Source organism: Pseudophryne corroboree, chromosome 5 (genome assembly GCF_028390025.1).
Source record: "Pseudophryne corroboree isolate aPseCor3 chromosome 5, aPseCor3.hap2, whole genome shotgun sequence".
In the NCBI taxonomy this organism is placed as follows: Eukaryota; Metazoa; Chordata; class Amphibia; order Anura; family Myobatrachidae; genus Pseudophryne; species Pseudophryne corroboree.
In genome coordinates, this window is record NC_086448.1 from 213,195,249 (window position 1) to 213,220,970 (window position 25,722).

The 25,722-nt window shown below is 45.7% G+C and overlaps 1 protein-coding gene across 2 annotated transcripts in view; it reads right to left on the bottom strand.

Moving 5' to 3' along the window:
* ITGB1 (integrin subunit beta 1) overlaps positions 1 to 25,722 on the bottom strand; it is a 144,989-nt gene that overhangs the window by 48,258 nt on the left and 71,009 nt on the right. For both annotated transcript variants that reach the window (XM_063922103.1, XM_063922104.1), the window contains exons 2-3: positions 24,829 to 24,898; positions 23,718 to 23,803 (exon numbers count right to left, since the gene is read on the bottom strand). In XM_063922103.1, coding sequence (XP_063778173.1) covers positions 23,718 to 23,803; positions 24,829 to 24,898 — 156 coding nt within the window. The remainder of the gene's footprint in view (positions 1 to 23,717; positions 23,804 to 24,828; positions 24,899 to 25,722) is intronic.

The window sequence follows — 25,722 nt, forward strand, 5'->3', positions numbered from 1 at the left end:
CAACTATGCAGGGATAGGATAATGAGCTAGCATCTTTTCAGACAGGGAAAATTTATTTCCTGGAGACTACCAGGATTGCTGACGTATGTCAATTAAATGGTCAGAATGTGGTAAGACTACTTTAGTAACCCAAACTAACGTTTGAACTTATCAGGTTTCTTAGACGCAATAGTGGGCTTGATCTCATCATCTATTTGGAGAATCAGTTTAATAGCCTCCACTAGGTCAGGAACATCAACCTGGGTTGTAGATATCTCATCAGAAGCTACTGTATCAGTGTCTGACGAATCAGTATGTTCCCCATCCTCATCGGAAGAATTATCCGAAATATTAGTGGATTGTGAGGAAGAAATGGCCCGCTTAGATGACCCTTTGGCACAAGAGTGGCGTGGGGTAGATTTCTGTCTAACCAAAGATTTATTTAATTGTCGTAACTGGGAAGACAGAGTGTCCGCCCAGGGCGGATTAACTACAGGGACAATATGTGGCTGTAATGGCACAGGAGATCCCACAGTAAGATGTGTCACAAGCATATTCAGCATACTTGAGAATGCTGCCCAAGGTGGGTCCTGATAGGTCACAAGTGCTGCGGATTGACTGGGAGGTGTATGGCACCCAGTGCCTAAACCAGCAGCTAAAACTTCCCCCTCAGGTAAATCCATGGTGCCAGAACTGCGTGATGCAGAAGCATCCGCGCATTTCCCGCCCTGTGTGGCAGACATTATAGGGAATGTAGCCTTAGAGCATAACAGTACAATATAGCCAGACAAACACAATACCTGCAAATAACCCCCTGTGTTATGCGACAATAAATACAGGGCACAAACAGAGGATTTAAGCGGCACGAGGTGACTGAAATACACAGTAAAAAATACCAAACCATATATACTGAGATAATATATATATTATCCGCACACTGAGATTATTATATTATAAAATATATATATATATATATATATATATATATATATATATATATATATATATATATATATATATATATATATATATATATATATATATATAATAAGAATTTACTTACCGATAATTCTATTTCTCGGAGTCCGTAGTGGATGCTGGGGTTCCTGAAAGGACCATGGGGAATAGCGGCTCCGCAGGAGACAGGGCACGAAAGTAAAGCTTTTACAGGTCAGGTGGTGTGTACTGGCTCCTCCCCCTATGACCCTCCTCCAGACTCCAGTTAGGTACTGTGCCCGGACGAGCGTACACAATAAGGGAGGATTTTGAATCCCGGGTAAGACTCATACCAGCCACACCAATCACACCGTACAACTTGTGATCTAAACCCAGTTAACAGTATGATAACAGAGGAGCCTCTGAAAGATGGCTTCCTAAACAATAACCCGAATTAGTTAACAATAACTATGTACAAGTATTGCAGATAATCCGCACTTGGGATGGGCGCCCAGCATCCACTACGGACTCCGAGAAATAGAATTATCGGTAAGTAAATTCTTATTTTCTCTATCGTCCTAAGTGGATGCTGGGGTTCCTGAAAGGACCATGGGGATTATACCAAAGCTCCCAAACGGGCGGGAGAGTGCGGATGACTCTGCAGCACCGAATGAGAGAACTCCAGGTCCTCCTTTGCCAGGGTATCAAATTTGTAAAAATTTACAAACGTGTTCTCCCCTGACCACGTAGCTGCTCGGCAGAGTTGTAATGCCGAGACCCCTCGGGCAGCCGCCCAAGATGAGCCCACCTTCCTTGCGGAATGGGCCTTAACAGATTTAGGCTGTGGCAGGCCTGCCACAGAATGTACAAGTTGAATTTTGTTACAAATCCAACGAGCAATCGACTGCTTAGAAGCAGGTGCACCCAACTTGTTGGGTGCATACAGTATAAACAGCGAGTCAGATTTTCTGACTCCAGCCGTCCTTTAAATGTATATTTTTAAGGCTCTGACAACTTGGAGTCCTTCAAGTCGTCTGTAGCCGCAGGCACTACAATAGGCTGGTTCAGGTGAAACGCTGATACCACCTTAGGGAGAAAATGCGGACGCGTCCGCAGCTCTGCCCTATGTCGAATGGAAAATTAAATAAGGGCTTTTATAAGACAAAGCCGCCAGTTCAGATACTCTCCCGGCCGAAGCCAGGGCCAGTAACATAGTCACTTTCCATGTGAGATATTTCAAATCCACATTCTTTAGTGGTTCAAACCAATTGGATTTGAGGAAATCTAAAACTACATTTAGATCCCACGGTGCCACCTTAGGCACCACAGGAGGCTGTATATGCAGTACTCCTTTGATAAAAATCTGGACCTCAGGGACTGAGGCCAATTCTTTTTGGAAGAATATTGATAGGGCCGAAATTTGAACCTTAATAGATCCCAATTTGAGACCCATAGACAATCCTGATTGCAGGAAATGTAGGAAAACGACCCAGTTGAAATTCCTCCATCGGAGCACTCCGCTGCTCACACCACGCAACATATTTTCGCCAAATACGGCGATAATGCTTCGCGGTGACTTCCTTCCTTGCCTTTATCAAGGTAGGAATGACTTCTTCTGGAATGCCTTTTCCTTTTAGGATCTGGCATTCAAACGCCATGCCGTCAAACGCAGCCGCGGTAAGTCTTGAAAAAGACAAGGACCCTGCTGAAGCAGGTCCCTTCTCAGAAGTAGAGGCCACGGATCGTCCGTGACCATCTCTTGAAGTTCCGGATACCAAGTCCTTCTTGGCCAATCCGGAGCCACTAGTCTTACTCCTCTTTGCCGTATAATCCTCAATACCTTTGGTATGAGAGGCAGAGGAGGAAACACATATACCGACTGGTACACCCAAGGTGTTACCAGCGCGTCCACAGCTATTGCCTGCGGATCTCTTGACCTGGCGCAATACCTGTCCAGTGTTTTGTTGAGGCGAGACGCCATCATGTCCACCATTGGTTTTACCCAACGGTTTAATAGCATGTGGAAAACTTCTGGATGAAGTCCCCACTCTCCCGGGTGAAGGTCGTGTCTGCTGAGGAAGTCTGCTTCCCAGTTGTCCACGCCCGGGATGAATACTGCTGACAGTGCTATCACGTGATTCTCCGCCCAGCGAAGGATCCTGGCAGCTTCTGCCATTGCCCTCCTGCTTCTTGTGCCGCCCTGTCTGTTTACATGGGCGACTGCCGTGATGTTGTCCGACTGGATCAACACCGGTCTTCCTTGAAGCAGAGGTTCCGCCTGGCTTAGAGCATTGTAGATTGCTCTTAGTTCCAGAATGCTTATGTGAAGAGACTTTTTCAGGCTCGACCACACTCCCTGGAAATTTCTTCCCTGTGTGACTGCTCCCCAGCCTCTCAGGCTGGCATCCGTGGTCACCAGGATCCAATCCTGCATGCCGAATCTGCGGCCCTCCAATAGATGAGCCTCCTGCAACCACCACAGAAGGGATACCCTTGTTCTCGGCGACTGGGTTATCCGCAGGTGCATCTGAAGATGCGACCCTGACCATTTGTCCAACAGATCCCTTTGCATGGAATCTGCCGAAAGGGATTTCTTCGTAAGAAGCTACCATTTTTTCCCAGGACTCTTGTGCATTGATGTACAGACACCTTTCCTGGTTTTAGGAGGTTCCTGACCAGGTCAGATAACTCCTTGGCTTTTTCTTCGGGAAGAAAAACCTTTTTCTGAACTGTGTCCAGAATCATCCCCAGGAACAGCAGACGAGTTGTCGGCATTAATTGGGATTTTGGAATATTCAGAATCCATCCGTGCTGCTTTAGCACCTCTTGAGATAGTGCTAAACCCACCTCTAGCTGTTCTCTGGACCTTGCCCTTATTAGGAGATCGTCCAAGTATGGGATAATTAATACGCCTTTTCTTCGAAGAAGAAATATTATCTCGGCCATTACCTTTGTAAAGACCCGAGGTGCCGTGGACAAACCAAACGGCAGCGTCTGAAACTGATAGTGACAGTTTTGTACAACGAACCTGAGGTACCCCTGGTGTGAGGGGTAATTGGAACGTGGAGATACGCATCCTTGATGTCCAAGGATACCATAAAGTCCCCTTCTTCCAGGTTCGCTATAACTGCTCTGAGTGACTCCATCTTGAACTTGAACTTCTTTATGTACAGGTTCAAGGACTTCAGATTTAGAATAGGCCTTACCGAGCCATCCGGCTTCGGTACCACAAATAGAGTGGAATAATACCCCTTCCCTTGTTGTAGAAGAGGTACCTTGACTATCACCTGCTGAGAATACAGCTTGTGAATGGCTTCCAAAACCGTCTCCCTTTCTGAGGGGGACGTTGGTAAAGCAGACTTCAGGAAACGGCGAGGTGGCTCTGTCTCTAATTTCAACCTGTACCCCTGAGATATTATCTGCAGGATCCAGGGATTTACCTGCGAGTGAGCCCACTGCGCGCTGTAATTCTTGAGACGACCGCCTACCGCCCCCGAGTCCGCTTGCGAAGCCCCAGCGTCATGCTGAGGCTTTTGTAGAAGCCGGGGAGGGCTTCTGTTCCTGGGAAGGAGCTGCCTGTTGCTGTCTCTTCCCTCGTCCTCTGCCTCGTGGCAGATATGAATAGCCCTTTGCTCTCTTATTTTTAAAGGAACGAAAGGGCTGCGGTTGAAAGGTCGGTGCCTTTTTCTGTTGGGGAGTGACTTGAGGTAGAAAGGTGGATTTCCCGGCCGTAGCCGTGGCCACCAAATCCGATAGACCGACCCCAAATAACTCCTCTACGCATCGCCTGTCCACTGTCGTGTCCATAAAGCTCTTCTGGCCGAAATGGACATAGCACTTACCCGTGATGCCAGTGTGCAGATATCTCTCTGTGCATCACGCATATAAAGAAATGCATCCTTTATTTGTTCTAACGACAGTAAAATATTGTCCCTGTCCAGGGTATCAATATTTTCGATCAGGGACTCTGACCAAACTACCCCAGCACTGCACATCCAGGCAGTCGCAATAGCTGGTCGTAGTATAACACCTGTGTCAAAGTCAGAAAAATGTCTCTATGCACGTTGCCATATTTGCACCGCACACTGGTCCGCGCTGCGCATGCGTACGCTCTCCCGTGAAGGCGCATACCCGCAATAGCGTGCACTCGCAGGCGCGGTATGCGTATTTACGGTAGAGTTTATGTAGTCGTAGCGTGCGACTCATTCGTTACATATTTTCACAATTAATGTAGTTTGTAGATCATGGTCCCTTTGTTGATTCTGAAAATCTGGTTAAAATAGAAGGTCCCTGTTTAAAGGAATCCCTTTTTGTATTGTACGAAGGGTCTGACAGGAATCATACAGCAGTGTTTGGTACCCATCGGAAGAGTATTTAATTAGTAATATTCCGGTGTTGGTTTGGAGCGTATTAATCGCTCGTGCGAATAGTTATGGACATAAGAAGTTTATGTCCATTTCTATTATTTACACATACTCAGGTATGCGGCGGGAAACCCAGTTTCCCACCCACCTGAGCTGTTGGAAATCGTCACAGCCCACCTGTATGAATCACCCTATGACCTTTTGTTATGATGCAGGGCCGAATTCCTTCGGCCAATGGACAATGGGATTGTAGGACCATGAGATTGCATTGTGTGTGGGGCATAAATAGGCAGGCCGACCACATCCAGCTCTCACTCTCTCATCAACGGTTATCTGCTGATAGCCGGGAGCTGGATATCGAGGCGCAGGCGATCATACCCTTTGTGCGTAAGTTTCTCTCCGTAATCATTGTCTTACTGTGAGCCAATTTCTCTCTCTCTCTCTCTCCTTTCTCTCACATCTCCCCTAGACTAGTATTGTATTGTATTAGATAGTATTGTATTTTGGTTAGGAAGTCTCTGTTATATTGTAGTGTATCATTTGTACTGTTATTCTCTTTTTACAAGTATATTAGACATAATACAGTTAATAGGCTTTGGACCCTAAACCAGCATCTGTGTATTTCCTATAGTGTTAAGTGTTCACTTGAGCGTCGGTAACGCTCAAGCAGCTTTGTAGTTAGTCAGGTTACACAAGGTTGCACTTACACCCTGTATTCACATTAAGGTATTCTGTGTATTTCATTGGTATAAGGTTTAGACATAAAGGTATAGCGTTGTGAGCGTCTGCGCCGCTGGTGATCTCCTCGTGGTCTCGAGCGAACCGCTACGCCATAGCGAATCATTCTGTCCTGTGATCTCTGGGCCGTGAGCGAACGTGACGCTTGAGCGTCTCGCCTACGGCTGAGCGATCATTACGCAACCAGCGTACCCTTACGGTACTTCTTAAGTAAACAGCGTACAGTGTTCTTAGACTTCATAAAGGGTTGTAAATACATAAAGGAATTCTGCTTTGTTAATTGGGGGCCGTCCAGTCCTTCACATATCTGCACTAGGTAGATCAGCAGACATTATCCCCCAGCAAAAGGGCGGGAGGTTGTCTCGCAGTGCTGATGGGATAAGCGTCTGCTTCGCTTAGATAAAGAGTGCTGAAGGAATCCGGAGACCAGGAGGTAAGAACAAAACGCTTGTGTCTTTTAAAACTGTATTTTTCTTCTGTCTTGCGTATATACGCACGTATACATATATATCTGCATTTCTTTTCCATCCGTGTATTTCATTTTTTTCGTATATCACTATCCTGTTTGCCAGTTTTATAGTTGATAAATGTGCTGAGAGAGATTTGTCGCTATTTCAATAATTTAAGTAGAAGCAACATAGTTAAAATATAGACAAACACACAGCTTTGCCAAGAGACAAGGTCAGTGTGGTGCGCGGTAAATGATCAAGGATCATCTACATTGATAAACGTATAAATCGTGTTACGGTGGATCTTTGCTGTGCGTACACGTGTCTCTAACAAAAGACTGAGACTTGCGTACGCAACCCAAAGGCCGACGCACGCAGCGCAACGGAGCGTCCGTGTACGCTCATGTAGCAAATCACAAATGTTATAATTAAAAGGCGATAAATAGCGCAAAGCAATAAGTAGCGCAACGCGGTAAATAACGCAAGGCGATAAATAGCACAAATTGATTTCAGCTTTCCAAAACTTAGTTTAAATACCTTACTTTACTGTAATACCTCTGGGGAGAGCTATCAGACTACGGGAAATGATTTTTCTGATCAGAAAACTATAAGAATGATAGTGGGTTGAAAACGGTATGAGTGTATTGAATCCCACTTTGTGGACTTTGTGATCTATGTGATAATCCCGCTTTGTGAACTTTGTGATCTATGTGGAACGTGATGAGCACGATCTGAGTGAAAACGTGCAACAGAGTGTGATAAAGTTTTCATTGTATTACGCTCTGGCTGTTTTGGAGCACAGTAGGGAGACTCCAATGATCCTACCATTTATGGGCAACAAGTGTCTATAAGTGGTACGATTGGACCGCACGGTTGTATGTGTGACCAATAACGCAACGTGATATGAGGTCGTATATCCATGCGTAAATCTTGCCCTCATACGTGTTGTAGGGAGCACATGCAAGCGTGATTTGTGTAAAGAAAAAGGAAGGGAATTTTCTCAGGAAAATCTCTAAAAATAGGGCCTGCAACGGCTACACGTGTCTGCTAGAAGGCGGAACGGAGATACCCGGAGCAGAAGAAGTTCAGTGGAAGAGCTTTAAGGATTTCCAACGAAGTTCTGTGTTTGGTGCATTTTAGGAAGTTTTTTCTGTGTTAAAAAGGTCCACAATGGCAGCCAAGTGCACAATACAGAGACGGTCGGAGGTCAGGATTCAGACTCCAGAGGCTTGCAGACCCCGAGGGTCTGCTCGGTTAGTAATGTGGGGGAAATATGGTCCCCACTCTGAGACCTTTTGTGATGAATGGACACGAATGACTGCGGGGGATAAGGTACCATTTCCCGGGATAGGTAGTTTTGACTTAGAGGTGTTGCATAATTTAAGGCGAAGGATATGTCTCATCAAATCAGCAAAGAGACGAATCAAGCATTATGATTGTTTACAGATATGGCAACAGGAGAGTGAAATGCAAAGAAATGTAACTTACTTACCTAACTTTCATCTTGAGAGGGGAGAGGTGGCAATGGAGGGGATTGTGGTTGCGGAGAGAAGCACAGGGGTGAACAATAAAAATGCTCTTAGCAACAGTAGTACAGATAATAAGAATAAGTGTGATAAATGTAACAATGCTAATTGTAATGCTGTTGAATGTACAACTATTAACCCATGCAAGTCGCACCCCATGTTAAACTTTCCTCAGGGACACCAACAAGAAAGTGAACCCAGAACGATGTCGGCACCTCCTCCAGAAGCCATCACACAAGACATCCAGGTGGACGCGACCCAATCGGTAAAAACTGTAATCAAACCCCCTAACGGAGGGTCAGGTGAGGTCGTGTCCACAGGTACGTACAATGTTTTATATCGCGCACAAACAAATGTACCCCATATTATAAGACCAAAACAAGGTGATGTAATTGAGTTTAGTCCTGTCAGGGTGATCACAGTCCCCAATGGGAAGACTGACGATCAGGGAACCATTCCCGTCAAGGACAGTGCAATGCGCTGTCCCTGGTCCCGGACCGAATTGAGATCAATCATGTCTGATTACCCAGATCCTAGGAAAGATCTAACTGTATGATCAAAGATTCACAGAAGGCATACCAACTCCCTAGACAACGACATAATCATGGTATCCAAGGAATCAGGTAGGTACAGGGAAAGCGGTTGATGGTGATGAGCATCCAAGCGTTTGAGGAGGCATCAAATCAACCAAAACCCCAGGCCATTGGCACATGGAGGAACTTAAGGATTTGTGATCTGTGCAAAAGAGAAGGGCATTATGCCAGTAACTGCAACAGCCCACATAAAATCAGACCCCCTAGACATGAAAATGAGCAAAAGTTATGACACACCAAATTACAAGCAGGGATCACATAGGAAGAATTTTGAGCCACACCCATGATAGGTAGTCAAGAAAGGTGATCATACGACTGATGGTAAGCCTGAGGTAACGGTTAATAAATTGGGAGGTCATTCACTGAAAGACACAGGAATGACCAGGTGAAACGTTGTAAATGTATCAGTGAAATGTTTTTTTTCTCTCTCTCTCTCTATCCCCATCTCTGACGAGTATTGGTAAGAATTCACACATTGCATACCCACTTGGTCCTTGCAGAAGTCTACCAAACCCCAGCATGACCTCCGCCACAATGTATTCTGGCCAGATACAGACAGTGGAGTAATGCAGGTGCTGGTGGGGAGGGACTGCTCAAGGAAACCATTAGACACGTAGATACGACAGCCTAATAGTCTGACAATGTTTTCTTAATGTTGACAATGTTTAAAAATGCTTTGTTTCTCTTCTCTTATTGATGGTTATTGTCGAGTTATGTAATGTATATATGCACATGAATTGTTCTCTATCTCTTTTGTTTTTTTTGTGTTTTCTCTCTCTTCTCACTCATGTTTTCATGGTTTAAAGATGGTATGTCACCCCTCAGTTGGACCAATGGTAATGCCAGATTTTTTTTTCTCCTTACAGAAAGATCGCCGGTTAGGAAGGAATATTGCATCACCAGAATGTTCGTTTGGAAGACTGAGAGACAGCACCTTTGAGAAGACAGCAGAACAAGAAGAACAACAAGACGAGAGAACTTATTATCGTAACAAGTTCTCTCCCCCTCAAACTGTTTTCTTATACCCCCTTTACAAATTTCTTCTTTTCTCCTCCTGTAAGATGGACTTGCCCCAAGAGACTGTGATATGGATTTTCCCGTTAACCATGATGTTGACCAGAGCAGTCTGTTTCGGTGAGAGTACCAGTGAGGTCGAGAAAGGATCCAGAAAGGTCCTGATGACTGAGACGGAGGTGTAAATTTCCAATAGCAACCCAATCACCAAGCAAAGGCGAGTACCGGGCACGATCTAACAACCATGTTATCTGTAAACATTTTCTTTGAAGGATTGTTAGTTAAAAAAAAAAAAAGAAAAACTGTATCTGTAGGCTCTGTGACAATGGTTGAAGATGGATGCATAAAGAAATGCCAATCCAGTCTTAATATCCATATGGACCAGCATCCATTGAGTGACCATCACTCCTTAGTGGGTAACGTGTTAAATAAAACAGATTGTTGGGTATGCTCTCAAGTACCTCAGGGTCATAGCAAATCAGGGCTAGTACCATTTCCTTTAACGTTAGGGGAGGTACTTGAGCTAAGGGGTGGGAGACCGGTGGACCGGAGGTTTAACATCTCCAGCCCTCCTAGTTTGAAGCTCCACCAATACCATGTGGATAGGTCCCTCTTATGTTTTAATATCTCCAATCCCCGTAAGCCGGGAAATTGGGAAGTGTCATGGAGCAACCTTACCATGACCTTTTCACACAGAGCAGATAGAATGCCTACAGATACAGAGCTCGTACGCCATATAGCCAGTAGAGGAAAATCTTTTCGGTATCGATATACCTTAGGAAATAGGATTACTAGAGTTGGAGAGGTATCACCAGGATACTGTGCACATATCGTACAAACTGATACGTGCATTAAGCAGTTGGAAGAATTAGGGTCAGGAGATTTCACCTGGAAGGTTTGTAACATGGTCATGTCCTTCTCCGTCCCTTATGTTCTCCCCGATGACGCATATTTCATATGCGGGAGAAAGGCGTACAAGTGGCTTGCCCCAAACTCTGAAGGATTGTGTTATATTGGAAAAGTATTGCCTGAAGTGATGACTGTTACACATGACAAAATGAAAGACATACACCGTGGTGCCCAAGCTCCTTATACTCACACTCATTACGAGCACCGAGTTAAAAGACAACTGTCAGAAAGGTTAGAGCATCCGGCCTCTGATCTTATCCATGAATCCACCGGGATTCAGGTTCTGGTAGCGTTAGATTTCACTCGCACCGCTCGAGGTGTGATGAATTATAGATACATTTCCGCACTCGCCAATTTGTTAGATAATATCAGTGAAATGTATGACGACACGTTTAGATACACTGGAAGAGAACTTCAAGCCTACAAAACAGAACTAGTTCAGCATAGGATGGTTCTTAATTATCTTACAGCAGTAACAGGCGGATATTGTGTTACATTGGCAACACAGTACGGCATAAAGTGTTGCACGTATATCACAAATAGCACCGAGGACCCGGTAGAGGTCATAGACCAAAAGATGGACGATATTCTCCAATTGAAGTGGGAATTTCGTCGAAAACACAATCTCACCCTTGCTGCTGTAGGTAATGAGCTGACTGGTTGGGTGTCATGGTTGAACCCGCGAAATTGGTTCTCCGGTTTAGGAGACTGGGCTCAAGGAGTCATAATGGATGTTGGAAAGTTTCTACTATGTATCTTGGGTGTCGTTATATCGATTGGATTGATATTTAGATGCGGGCAGGCTTTAATGAGGTGCAAACAAAGTACAAAAGTGATGAGCTTGAGGAGCGAGGAAACTGTAATTAACCTGGATTTGATTTATGACCCAATGATAGAAACCAGAATGTGATGAAAATGCGATTATACGGTCCGTTTCTTTCACCTGTTTTTCTGCTTTTCTCCAAGATACAAAGACCCCCTTGGACGAGGAAGTTGACGAGACGCTATACAGACAACAGACAAGCACCAAAGAAGAAGATTTGACAACTTTAAATATGGACACTTGATGAACTTTGCCATGGATCCCCAGTTTCCCTAGTATTTTTAAACTCACGCTAGCCCAACATTTTTGTAAATCTGATGGCACTGACAAAGCTTGTTGCTCATGCCTAAGGAGCAAAACAGCGCAAAGAAGACGACTCTCAACAGATACCGAACACAACTTCAACAACAGATGTACATTTCCCTGACATAGAATATCAGTGCATTTTTCGTAAGTGTTCTTTATCTTCATCTCTACAACCCTCAGGTAACGACACACATAGACGATAGGGAATACAGGCACAGATATTAGCAACCACATACCTCCCCCATTCATGTATCATCAACTAAAATGTGCATCCCCATTTTGTTACAACCACAGCCGAAATGAGCTCGGTAGAGTTTGACAGCCCATCCACAGACCTGTACCACAGGATAAGAAGGAATTCAAATGTATACTTCGCAATACCTCGAAGCTTGATTTACCACACGTACGGCACGATGATACATGACCCTCCAAACATGGACTCATACACACATGCTTCTGCTTTCTCACTAGGTCATACCCTCTTCACACCTACTCCACTCTTCTCCCCTACCCAACCATGGAAATCAATTAACCCCTGACTTACATTTTTCTCCTTTTGAAATGTTTTAGAAGGTGGCAGTTATTATTGACTGCCAAAGGGTGGACTGTCAAAGTCAGAAAAATGTCTCTATGCACGTTGCCATATTTGCACCGCACACTGGTCCGCGCTGCGCATGCGTACGCTCTCCCGTGAAGGCGCATACCCGCAATAGCGTGCACTCGCAGGCGCGGTATGCGTATTTACGGTAGAGTTTATGTAGTCGTAGCGTGCGACTCATTCGTTACATAGTTTCACAATTAATGTAGTTTGTAGATCATGGTCCCTTTGATAGATTCTGAAAGTCTGGTTAAAATAGAAGGTCCCTGTTTAAAGGAATCCCTCTTTGTATTGTACGAAGGGTCTGACAGGAATCATACAGCAGTGTTTGGTACCCATCGGAAGAGTATTTAATTAGTAATATTCCGGTGTTGGTTTGGAGCGTATTAATCGCTCGTGCGAATAGTTATGGACATAAGAAGTTTATGTCCATTTCTATTATTTACACATACTCAGGTATGCGGCGGGAAACCCAGTTTCCCACCCACCTGAGCTGTTGGAAATCGTCACAGCCCACCTGTATGAATCACCCTATGACCTTTTGTTATGATGCAGGGCCGAATTCCTTCGGCCAATGGACAATGGGATTGTAGGACCATGAGATTGCATTGTGTGTGGGGCATAAATAGGCAGGCCGACCACATCCAGCTCTCACTCTCTCATCAACGGTTATCTGCTGATAGCCGGGAGCTGGATATCGAGGCGCAGGCGATCATACCCTTTGTGCGTAAGTTTCTCTCCGTAATCATTGTCTTACTGTGAGCCAATTTCTCTCTCTCTCTCTCTCCTTTCTCTCACATCTCCCCTAGACTAGTATTGTATTGTATTAGATAGTATTGTATTTTGGTTAGGAAGTCTCTGTTATATTGTAGTGTATCATTTGTACTGTTATTCTCTTTTTACAAGTATATTAGACATAATACAGTTAATAGGCTTTGGACCCTAAACCAGCATCTGTGTATTTCCTATAGTGTTAAGTGTTCACTTGAGCGTCGGTAACGCTCAAGCAGCTTTGTAGTTAGTCAGGTTACACAAGGTTGCACTTACACCCTGTATTCACATTAAGGTATTCTGTGTATTTCATTGGTATAAGGTTTAGACATAAAGGTATAGCGTTGTGAGCGTCTGCGCCGCTGGTGATCTCCTCGTGGTCTCGAGCGAACCGCTACGCCATAGCGAATCATTCTGTCCTGTGATCTCTGGGCCGTGAGCGAACGTGACGCTTGAGCGTCTCGCCTACGGCTGAGCGATCATTACGCAACCAGCGTACCCTTACGGTACTTCTTAAGTAAACAGCGTACAGTGTTCTTAGACTTCATAAAGGGTTGTAAATACATAAAGGAATTCTGCTTTGTTACCTGCATGTGTGTATATACCTTTTTGGATATTTTCCATCCTCCTATCTGATGGATCTTTAAGTGCGGCCGTCTCAGGAGAGGGTAACGCCACTTGTTTTGATAAGCGTGTTAGCGCTTTGTCCACCCTAGGAGGTGTTTCCCAGCGCTCCCTAACCTCTGGCGGGAAAGGGTATAAAGCCAATAACTTCTTTGAAATTAGCAGTTTTTTATCGGGGCACCCCACGCTTCATCACACACGTCATTTAATTCTTCTGATTCGGTAAAAACTACTGGTAGTTTTTTCACACCCCACATAATACCCTGTTTAGTGGTACCTGTAGTATCAGCTAAATGTAACATCTCCTTTATTGCCAAAATCATATAACGTGTGGCCCTACTGGAAAATACGGTTGATTCGTCACCTTCACCACCGGAATCAGTGCCTGTGTCTGGGTCTGTGTCGACCGACTGAGGCAAGGGGCGTTTTACAGCCCCTGACGGTGTTTGAGGCGCCTGGACAGGCACTAATTGAGTGTCCGGCCGCCTCATGTCGGCAAACGACTGCTTAAGCGAGTTGACGCTATCCCGTAATTCCACAAATAAAGGCATCCATTCTGGTGTCGACCCCCTAGGAGGTGACATCCTCATATTTGGCAATTGCTCCGCCTCCACACCAATAACGTCCTCATACATGTCGACACACACGTACCGACACACAGCAGACACACAGGGAATGCTCTATACGAAGACAGGACCCACTAGCCCTTTGGGGAGACAGAGGGAGAGTCTGCCAGCACACACCAAAAAGCGCTATATATGACAGGGATAGCCTTATGATTAAGTGCTCCCTTATAGCTGCTTTTATATTAATATATTGCCATTTATTTTGCCCCCCCTCTCTGTTATACCCTGTTTCTGTAGTGCAGTGCAGGGGAGAGACTGGGAGCCTTCCTGACCAGCGGAGCTGTGACAGAAAATGGCGCCGTGTGCTGAGGAGATAGGCCCCGCCCCTTTTTCGGCGGGCTCGTCTCCCGCTATTTAGTACATTTAGGCAGGGGTAAATATCTCCATATAGCCTCTGGGGCTATATGTGAGGTATTTTTAGCCTTTTTAAAGGTTTTCATTTGCCTCCCAGGGCGCCCCCCCCCAGCGCCCTGCACCCTCAGTGACTGCCGTGTGAAGTGTGCTGAGAGGAAAATGGCGCACAGCTGCAGTGCTGTGCGCTACCTTAAGAAGACTGCAGGAGTCTTCAGCCGCCGATTCTGGACCTCTTCTTGCTTCAGCATCTGTGAGGGGGCCGGCGGCGTGGCTCCGGTGACCATCCAGGCTGTACCTGTGATCGTCCCTCTGGAGCTTCATGTCCAGTAGCCAAGAAGCCAATCCATCCTGCACGCAGGTGAGTTCACTTCTTCTCCCCTCTGTCCCTCGTTGCAGTGATCCTGTTGCCAGCAGGAATCACTGTAAAATAAAAAACCTAAGCTAAACTCTCTAAGCAGCTCTTTATGAGAGCCACCTAGAATTGCACCCTTCTCGGCCGGGCACAAAAATCTAACTGGAGGAGGGTCATAGGGGGAGGAGCCAGTACACACCACCTGACCTGTAAAAGCTTTACTTTTGTGCCCTGCCTCCTGCGGAGCCGCTATTCCCCATGGTCCTTTCAGGAACCCCAGCATCCACTTAGGACGATAGAGAATATATATATATATATATATATATATATATATATATATATATATATATATATATATATATATATATATATATATATATATATATATATATATACATATATATACATATATACATACATACACACACAGGTACACCACCGATTTTCCGGCATCCTCGGTTCCAGTGGCGTGCCGGATTATCGATTTAACATTTGTAAAGCAATAAATAGTAAAATATATGCTACAGTATAATATTAATTAATGAATAAACACAGTAGTGTATGCAAAACTGTTTATAAGCAAAACAGGTATCAGGCTCAGGCTGTGTGTTCCGCCCATGTGCGGTACTTGCTGTGACCTTGGACGCCATAACAGCCCCACTGATGCTTGCAGTGTCACCTGCAGTGTCCGTGGAAGCTGTACCCACTGACACTTGCGCGTATTGCGTGTTACGCCCATGCGCAGAAAATGTTCCGGATTAAAGGATGTCCCTAACCCCCTTTAATCCGGGCAAATCAAAATTGTCCGGATTAAAAGAGGTTCCGGATCATCGGTTGTTGGTAGGTATATATATATATATATATATATATATATATATATATATATATATATATATATATATATATATATACACATATAAGCAGCCATTCCTTCCCATACAGCGGCACTCGGAGTCTGATTTAAAAGGTGCAGTAAAGTGCTTTTATTCGGTCATAATAACAATTTGCAATCCGTTATTATGTTATTATTATGTTGTTATTATGACCGAATAAAAGCACTTTACTGCACCTTTTAAATCAGACTCCGAGTGCCGCTGTATGGGAAGGAATGGCTGCTTGTAATGAATTTTCAGAGGGCACCGGAGCACAGTAAAATTACTAGGTGAGTGCCAATCCGTGTGTATCAACTATATATACACATATATATATATATACACATATATATATATATATATATATACATATACATATATACATACACACATATATATATATATATATATATATAAAAATAAGAATTTACTTACCGATAATTCTATTTCTCGTAGTCCGTAGTGGATGCTGGGGACTCCGTAAGGACCATGGGGAATAGCGGCTCCGCAGGAGACTGGGCACATCTAAAGAAAGCTTTAGGACTATCTGGTGTGCACTGGCTCCTCCCCCTATGACCCTCCTCCAAGCCTCAGTTAGGATACTGTGCCCGGACGAGCGTACACAATAAGGAAGGATTTTGAATCCCGGGTAAGACTCATACCAGCCACACCAATCACACTGTACAACTTGTGATCTGAACCCAGTTAACAGCATGATAACAGAGGAGCCTCTAGAAAAGATGGCTCACTACAGCAATAACCCGATTTTTTGGTAACAATAACTATGTACCAGTATTGCAGACAATCCGCACTTGGGATGGGCGCCCAGCATCCACTACGGACTACGAGAAATAGAATTATCGGTAAGTAAATTCTTATTTTCTCTAACGTCCTAAGTGGATGCTGGGGACTCCGTAAGGACCATGGGGATTATACCAAAGCTCCGAAACGGGCGGGAGAGTGCGGATGACTCTGCAGCACCAATTGAGAGAACTCCAGGTCCTCCTCAGCCAGGGTATCAATTCTGTAGAATTTTACAAACGTATTTGCTCCTGACCAAGTAGCTGCTCGGCAAAGTTGTAAAGCAGAGACCCCTCGGGCAGCCGCCCAAGATGAGCCCACCTTCCTTGTGGAGTGGGCATTTACAGATTTTTGGCTGTGGCAGGCCTGCCACAGAATGTGCAAGCTGAATTGTACTACAAATCCAACGAGCAATAGTCTGCTTAGAAGCAGGAGCACCCAGCTTGTTGGGTGCATACAGGATAAACAGCGAGTCAGATTTTCTGACTCCAGCCGTCCTGGAAACATATATTTTCAGGGCCCTGACAACGTTTAGCAACTTGGAGTCCTCCAAGTCCCTAGTAGCCGCAGGCACCACAATAGGTTGGTTCAGGTGAAACGCTGAAACCACCTTAGGGAGAAACTGAGGACGAGTCCTCAATTCCGCCCTGTCCGAATGGAAAATCAGATAAGGGCTTTTACAGGATAAAGCCGCCAATTCTGACACGCGCCTGGCCCAGGCCAGGGCCAACAGCATGACCACTTTCCATGTGAGATATTTTAACTCCACAGATTTAAGTGGTTCAAACCAATGTGACTTTTGGAACCCAAAAAACTACATTGAGATCCCAAAGTGCCACTGGAGGCACAAAAGGAGGCTGTATATGCAGTACCCCTTTTACAAACGTCTGAACTTCAGGGACTGAAGCTAGTTCTTTTTGGAAGAAAATTGACAGGGCCGAAATTTGAACCTTAATGGACCCCAATTTCAGGCCCATAGACACTCCTGTTTGCAGGAAATGTAGGAATCGACCCAGTTGAATTTCCTCCGTCGGGCCTTACTGGCCTCGCACCACGCAACATATTTTCGCCAAATGCGGTGATAATGTTTTTCGGTTACATCCTTCCTGGCTTTGATCAGGATAGGGATGACTTCATCCGGAATGCCTTTTTTTTCCTTCAGGATCCGGCGTTCAACCGCCATGCCGTCAAACGCAGCCGCGGTAAGTCTTGGAACAGACAGGGTCCTTGTTGGAGCAGGTCCCTTCTTAGAGGTAGAGGCCAAGGATCCTCCGTGAGCATCTCTTGAAGTTCCGGTTACCAAGTCCTTCTTGGCCAATCCGGAGCCACGAATATAGTGCTTACTCCTCTCCATCTTATCAATCTCAGTACCTTGGGTATGAGAGGCAGAGGAGGGAACACATACACTGACTGGTACACCCACGGTGTTACCAGAGCGTCTACAGCTATTGCCTGAGGGTCCCTTGACCTGGCGCAATACCTGTCGAGTTTTTCCCAACGGTTTATAATCATGTGGAAGACTTCTGGGTGAAGTCCCCACTCTCCCGGGTGGAGGTCGTGCTGAGGAAGTCTGCTTCCCAGTTGTCCACTCCCGGAATGAATACTGCTGACAGTGCTATCACATGATTTTCCGCCCAGCGAAGAATCCCTGCAGCTTCTGCCATTGCCCTCCTGCTTCTTGTGCCACCCTGTCTGTTTACGTGGGTGACTGCCGTGATGTTGTCCGACTGGATCAACACCGGCTGACCTTGAAGCAGAGGTCTTGCTAAGCTTAGAGCATTGTAAATGGCCCTTAGCTTCAGGATATTTATGTGAAGTGATGTCTCCAGGCTTGACCATAAGCCCTGGATATTCCTTCCCTGTGTGACTGCTCCCCAGCCTCGCAGGCTGGCATCCGTGGTCACCAGGACCCAGTCCTGAATGCCGAATCTGCGGCCCTCTAGAAGATGAGCATTCTGCAACCACCACAGGAGGGACACCCTTGTCCTTGGTGACAGGGTTATCCGCTGATGCATCTGAAGATGCGATCCGGACCATTTGTCCAGCAGGTCCCACTGGAAAGTTCTTGCGTGGAATCTGCCGAATGGGATTGCTTCGTAGGAAGCCACCATTTTACCCAGAACCCTTGTGCATTGATGCACTGAGACTTGGCTCGGTTTTAGGAGGTTCCTGACTAGCTCGGATAACTCCCTGTCTTTCCCCTCCGGGAGAAACACCTTTTTCTGGACTGTGTCCAGGATCATCCCTAGGAACAGAAGACAAGTCGTCGGAACCAGCTGCGATTTTGGAATATTGAGAATCCAATCGTGCTGCCGCAACACTACCTGAGATAGTGCTACACCGACCTCCAACTGTTCCCTGGATCTTACCCTTATTAGGGAATCGTCCAAGTAAGGGATAACTAAAATTCCCTTCCTTCGAAGGAATATCATCATTTCGGCCATTACCTTGGTAAAGACCCGGGGTGCCGTGGACCATCCATACGGCAGCGTCTGAACTGATAGTGACAGTTCTGTACCATAAACCTGAGGTACCCTTGGTGAGAAGGGTAAATTTTGACATAAAGGTAAGCATCCTTGATGTCCCGAGACATCATGTAGTCCCCTTCTTCCAGGTTCGCAATCACTGCTCTGAGTGACTTAATCTTGAATTTGAACCTCTGTATGTAAGTGTTCAAAGATTTTAGATTTAGAATCGGTCTCACCGAGCCGTCCGGCTTCGGTACCACAACAGTGTGGAATAATACCCCGTTCCCTGTTGCAGGAGGGGTACCTTGATTATCACCTGCTGGGAATACAGCTTGTGAATGGCTTCCAAAACTGTCTCCCTGTCAGAAGGAGACATCGGTAAAGCCGACTTTAGGAAAACGGCGAGGGGGAGACGTCTCGAATTCTAATTTGTACCCCTGAGATATCACCTGAAGGATCCAGGGGTCTACTTGCGAGTGAGCCCACTGCGCGCTGAAATTCATTGAGACGGGCCCCCCACCGTGCCTTATTCTGCTTGTAAAGCCCCAGCGTCATACTGAGGGCTTGGCAGAGGCGGGAGAGGGTTTCTGTTCCTGGGAACTGGCTGATTTCTGCAGCCTTTTTTCTCTCCCTCTGTCACGGGGCAGAAATGAGGAACATTTTGCCCGCTTGTCCACGAAAAGACTGCGCCTGATAATACGGCGTCTTCTCATGTTGAGAGGCGACCTGGGGTACAAACGTGGATTTCCCAGCTGTTGCCGTGGCCACCAGGTCTGAAAGACCGACCCCAAATAACTCCTCTCCTTATTAAGGCAATACTTCCAAATGCCGTTTGGAATACGCATCACCTGACCACTGACGTGTCCATAACCCTCTACTGGTAGAAATGGACAACGCACTTAGACTTGATGCCAGTCGGCAAATATTCCGCTGTGCATCACGCATATATAGAAATGCATCTTTTAAATGCTCTATAGGCAAAAATATACTGTCCCTATCTAGGGTATCAATATTTTCAGTCAGGGAATCCGACCACGCCAACCCAGCACTGCACATCCAGGCTGAGGCGATTGCTGGTCGCAGTATAACACCAGTATGTGTGTAAATACATTTTAGGATACCCTCCTGCTTTCTATCAGCAGGATCCTTAAGGGCGGCCATCTCAGGAGAGGGTAGAGCCCTTACAAGCGTGTGAGCGCTTTATCCACCCTAGGGGGTGTTTCCCAACGCACCCTAACCTCTGGCGGGAAAGGATATAATGCCAATAACATTTTAGAAATTATCGGTTGTTATCGGGGGAAACCCACGCATCATCACACACCTCATTTAATTTCTCAGATTCAGGAAAACTACAGGTAGTTTTTCCTCACCGAACATAATACCCCTTTTTGGTGGTACTCGTATTATCAGAAATGTGTAAAACATTTTTCATTGCCTCAATCATGTAACGTGTGGCCCTACTGGAAGTCACATTTGTCTCTTCACCGTCGACACTGGAGTCAGTATCCGTGTCGGCGTCTATATCTGCCATCTGAGGTAACGGGCGCTTTAGAGCCCCTGACGGCCTATGAGACGTCTGGACAGGCACAAGCTGAGTAGCCGGCTGTCTCATGTCAACCACTGTCTTTTATACAGAGCTGACACTGTCACGTAATTCCTTCCAACAGTTCATCCACTCAGGTGTCGACCCCCTAGGGGGTGACATCACTATTACAGGCAATCTGCTCCGTCTCCACATCATTTTTCTCCTCATACATGTCGACACAAACGTACCGACATACAGCACACACACAGGGAATGCTCTGATAGAGGACAGGACCCCACTAGCCCTTTGGGGAGACAGAGGGAGAGTTTGCCAGCACACACCAAAGCGCTATATATATATACAGGGATAACCTTATATAAGTGTTTTTCCCCTTATAGCTGCTGTATTGTTAATACTGCGCCTAATTAGTGCCCCCCTCTCTTTTTTAACCCTTTCTGTAGTGTAGTGAGTGCAGGGGAGAGCCAGGGGAGCTTCCCTCCAACTGAGCTGTGAGGGAAAATGGCGCCAGTGTGCTGAGGAGATAGGCTCCGCCCCTTTTTCGCGGACTTTTCTCCTGCTTTTTTATGGATTCTGGCAGGGGTTAAAATTCATCCATATAGCCCTGGGGGCTATATGTGATGTATTTTCGCCAGCCAAGGTGTTTTTATTGCTGCTCAGGGCGCCCCCCCCTAGCGCCCTGCACCCTCAGTGACCGAAGTGTGAAGTGTGCTGAGGAGCAATGGCGCACAGCTGCAGTGCTGTGCGCTACCTTGGTGAAGACAGGATGTCTTCTGCCGCCGATTTTCCGGACCTCTTCTGTCTTCTGGCTCTGTAAGGGGGCCGGCGGCGCGGCTCTGGGACCCATCCATGGCAGGGCCTGTGATCGTCCCTCTGGAGCTAATGTCCAGTAGCCTAAGAAGCCCAATCCACACTGCACGCAGGTGAGTTCGCTTCTTCTCCCCTTAGTCCCTCGATGCAGTGAGCCTGTTGCCAGCAGGTCTCACTGAAAATAAAAAACCTAAACTAAAACTTTCACTAAGAAGCTCAGGAGAGCCCCTAGTGTGCACCCTTCTCGTTCGGGCACAGAGATCTAACTGAGGCTTGGAGGAGGGTCATAGGGGGAGGAGCCAGTGCACACCAGATAGTCCTAAAGCTTTCTTTAGATGTGCCCAGTCTCCTGCGGAGCCGCTATTCCCCATGGTCCTTACGGAGTCCCCAGCATCCACTTAGGACGTTAGAGAAATTATTTTTTATATATTATATAATATATATATGACCCTGATGCACCTAGACCCTTAGCGGCTGCAGGCACGCTCAGTCACAGGTACAATGCAGAAGTTATTACAGATAAACAATAAAACTGCACTGGACTAGTAAAACTACATATAGATATGTACGAATATAGATATAACGATGCACAGTAGATACAAGATGTATATCACAGAATACTTGTACTAAATATTCAGATAGCAGTACACTTGTTCTTAACCAGCACTGTCTAAAATTACATGTAGAATACTGTAAAAGCACAGCGCTGATGAGACAGGCGGCTTTACAGAGGAGACAGTGCCCTGCAGTCCCAGAGTTCAGCTACTTGTGAAGATGGCGCCAAAATCTGTCAGTTAGTGAGGTAGAGTGAAATGCAGCTCCAGGACGGGAACACCAGCAGTAGATGGAGCCCAGAGCCTTATCCCCCATGCTGGCCCTCACCACCGGGTACTGTGGAGCCTATGTAAAACGGATTTTAGTAAATCCGACCTGTGCTACCTGCCCTGGTGGATTTAGTAGGGTCCCTGTGCAGTACAGTGTCCACACCAGCAGCGCGGTCCATCTCCTGGGACCGCAATTTACCGGTGGGTCCCACCTGTGGGACCTTCTTACCTCCTTCCTGATGTGCAGCCACGTGATCTAGGAGAGAGTCAGCAGTGGTGTGCCTGATGACCGGTGCACCTACGCTGCAAGTACTCGGGAACCCGGCCGCGGGATTATGCAGCGCTGTTGGGGAGGTGATGGAGCCGCAGCACAGAATGTCAGAATGACAAACAGTGCTGCGGTCCTTGAAGTCTTCTTAAAAAGCTCTTTTCAGGGCTGCCTAGCGCAGCCCCACCTCTTAGTGACCAGCAATGCAGGCACCAACTTACATACTCAGTTCCAGTGCCTGGAGGCGGTGTTATAGAGGAGACGGTGCAGTGCATCCTGGGAACAGTCAAAGCTTTAGCCTGTTGGTGCCTCGGATCAAGACCCAACTCTAGACCCCAATGTATTCCCTGTGGAATTCCCAGTGTACCCTGCTGCAGAAAGTATTTGATCAGATTCTTATTTTTTTGAACTTGGATGAAAAGATTATATACTGTATAGACCATACATAATGTAGGGCAGTTGCTCATGCTTCCCTCAAAGCAGCCATTAAACTATTACATGCATGAGCCACAATATAATTTGTCAGTGACAAAAAAGCATCACGATCTATGTCATCAGTCTATGGGGCAGATTCAATTGTTTTACCCTGTCACTACCACTAGGGGGGTGGAGCACAAAATTAAGCAATTCAATTGTTGCTCCATTTAGATGCCCAGTAGCCACTGGGGTAACATTTCTTCTTGCAGCCTTCTGAGTTGCAAGTCGGCACATTTGTTTGGACGCTCAAAGCTTGGCTTCAGAAGGGTTTAGCAATTTAACGTGGCTAAACCGTGTCTGTTAGGGTGCCCAAACACAATTGAATCCTGGCCACTGTTTGGTTGTCTATATTTTCCCATTTAGATGGGTAAAATAGACGCCCAAAACAACTGAATCACCCCCTATGTCCATAAGTTGGAGCAGTGTGTTCTGTTCTGTCTAGAGATGAGCGGGTTCGGTTTTACTCGGATTTACCCGAATCTCCTTATTGGCTATCGGACGTCACGTGTTTTGGTTAACCGATTAGAAAAATCCAAAAAATAAGAAATGGCGATAAGTCTGCCATGAAGAACAAGAGTAAAACCGAACCCGCTCATCTCTAGTTCACACCAAGAACACCATTTCCAGAGTGCATCTACTATTAAAGGATTATGAAGCCCTAATGGCCTCACTTAAAGAACGTATCTACTTACCGCTTTTGTGCACCACCCACAGTTTGGGCCAGCCTGTATGCATTCTCCACATGATTTGGCATTCGCTTTTAGACATTCAGTTCCACCTATATAAATGTGATGCAAGTCAGTTCCATTCATTATATAGTTACAGTGAACAGAATTTTGTGGTGCATTTCAAATCACTGTATATCAGACAAGGGTAAAACTATTTTAAGCAATGTAGTAGATTACAAGGTATTTGATGCTAAAGAACCTCACCCCCAATGCACCAATGGCTCAGATAGTGCAACTTAACGAAATGGTTCCGGTATGAATGGTCTACCATGTTAAGGCCGACAGTCATTAGGTCGACACATGCAAATGGTTGACACATGAAAAGGTCGACATGGATTTTTCAACTGTTTTTGGTGTCATTTTTTCCGTAACATGACCAGGGACCCCAATTAGTGTACCGCGTACCCCTGCATGCTGCTGGAAAGGTTACTATTCCCAATCGTAGTCCACGTGGATGGTAAAGTATGAAAAATTTAAAAATCTAATTTTTTAAAAAAAGCCTTGTCGAACTTTTCATGTGTCGACTATGTGTCAATGTCAACCAATAGTGGTCGACCTAATGATTGTCAACCATCCAAATGGATACCAACGAAACCTACAGCACTTGAAGTTTGAACGACAAAATAACATACCGCATTTTACAAGTAATCTGGTATGGAGGGGATTAATGAAAATCTCAGGGACTGTTAAAATGGGTAATTCATATTATGGTTTAAACACAGTAAACATATTACTTCCTTCCATAAAGTTGTATCTGAGCTGCAAAGCGTTTAGCTAGGGTACCTCTTACAACTGGTCACGTGCTAAAGGAATTACGGCATGTAAATGTCAGACCCCTCTTTCTCTTACGCGAATAGACCTTTTAACTGAGATAGTGCCAGAAGATTGTCAGCTGGCAGATGTGTTACATTTAAAAAGGAAACAAAGAGTAAATTATATGGATACTGATGGCCCGTTGTGCAACTCGTATGTAAGCAAGTCTGTCCCTAAGAGTTTATAAAAGGTTGGCCTTGGTAGAGATGTGTCTTCTCAAGCTAACTATCCCAAGCAAAAACAAAAGAAAAACTAGACTTACCTTGCTGAGCACTGGTGTACAGAACAGGACACATACACAGCCCCACAAGAAAGATTAAAGGATACGCCATCTATAAAGAAACAATACATTTGACCATAAATTACACATCTCGTTAAGTATACCCATTTCAATACCGCAGCAACAACGAGGAGATTTACTAAGACACCCAGTCAAAGCTGTCGATCAATGGTGACCTTCACTGATAGTTTTAAACGGGATGTAGTCACAATACAGACGTCTACATCCCGCCCTCTCAAAATCCCAAAAGTGGGCATGCCAACTAACAAGGACTATTCCCACTCCTGGGTGTCCACAACACCCATAGAGTGTGAACAGAACCTGAGGAGACGAAGCTCACCACCAAGCCCGCAAGGGGCTTCGCTGTGCTCCCACCCTCCCCCCACCAGCATACTGAACCCTCGGGATCCCCGCATCAGAATGGTGATCAGCAGGATCCCAAGCTCCGGTCACTCATACCAGTTTTAAATGGGTTGCGGTTAACATGCCAACTGTTGGGATCCTGGCGTTCAGGATATGACAGCTAGAATACCGGCGCTACAGGGCTATTCCCACTTGTGTGTGTGTCCACAACACCCATAGAGTGGGAATAGATCCTGTGTTGAGCGCAGCGAGCAACCGAGCCCTCAAGGGGTCTCTAAGCGCTCACCCCGCTGCTGACATTCTGGCGGGTGGGATGCCACTGTCAGGTTATTGACAGCCGGCATTCCGTCCACCGGAAAATTGTATGTATTCCTTTTAAACATGGCAACATGAATCAGTTCTAAGACCGGTTTGTTTAGCACGGATTCCTTCGGCTGTTGTAAAACTATCAGTCTAAACCATCAATGAGTGACTGTTTTGACAGACAGCCCGTTAGTAAATTTACCCCTTTGT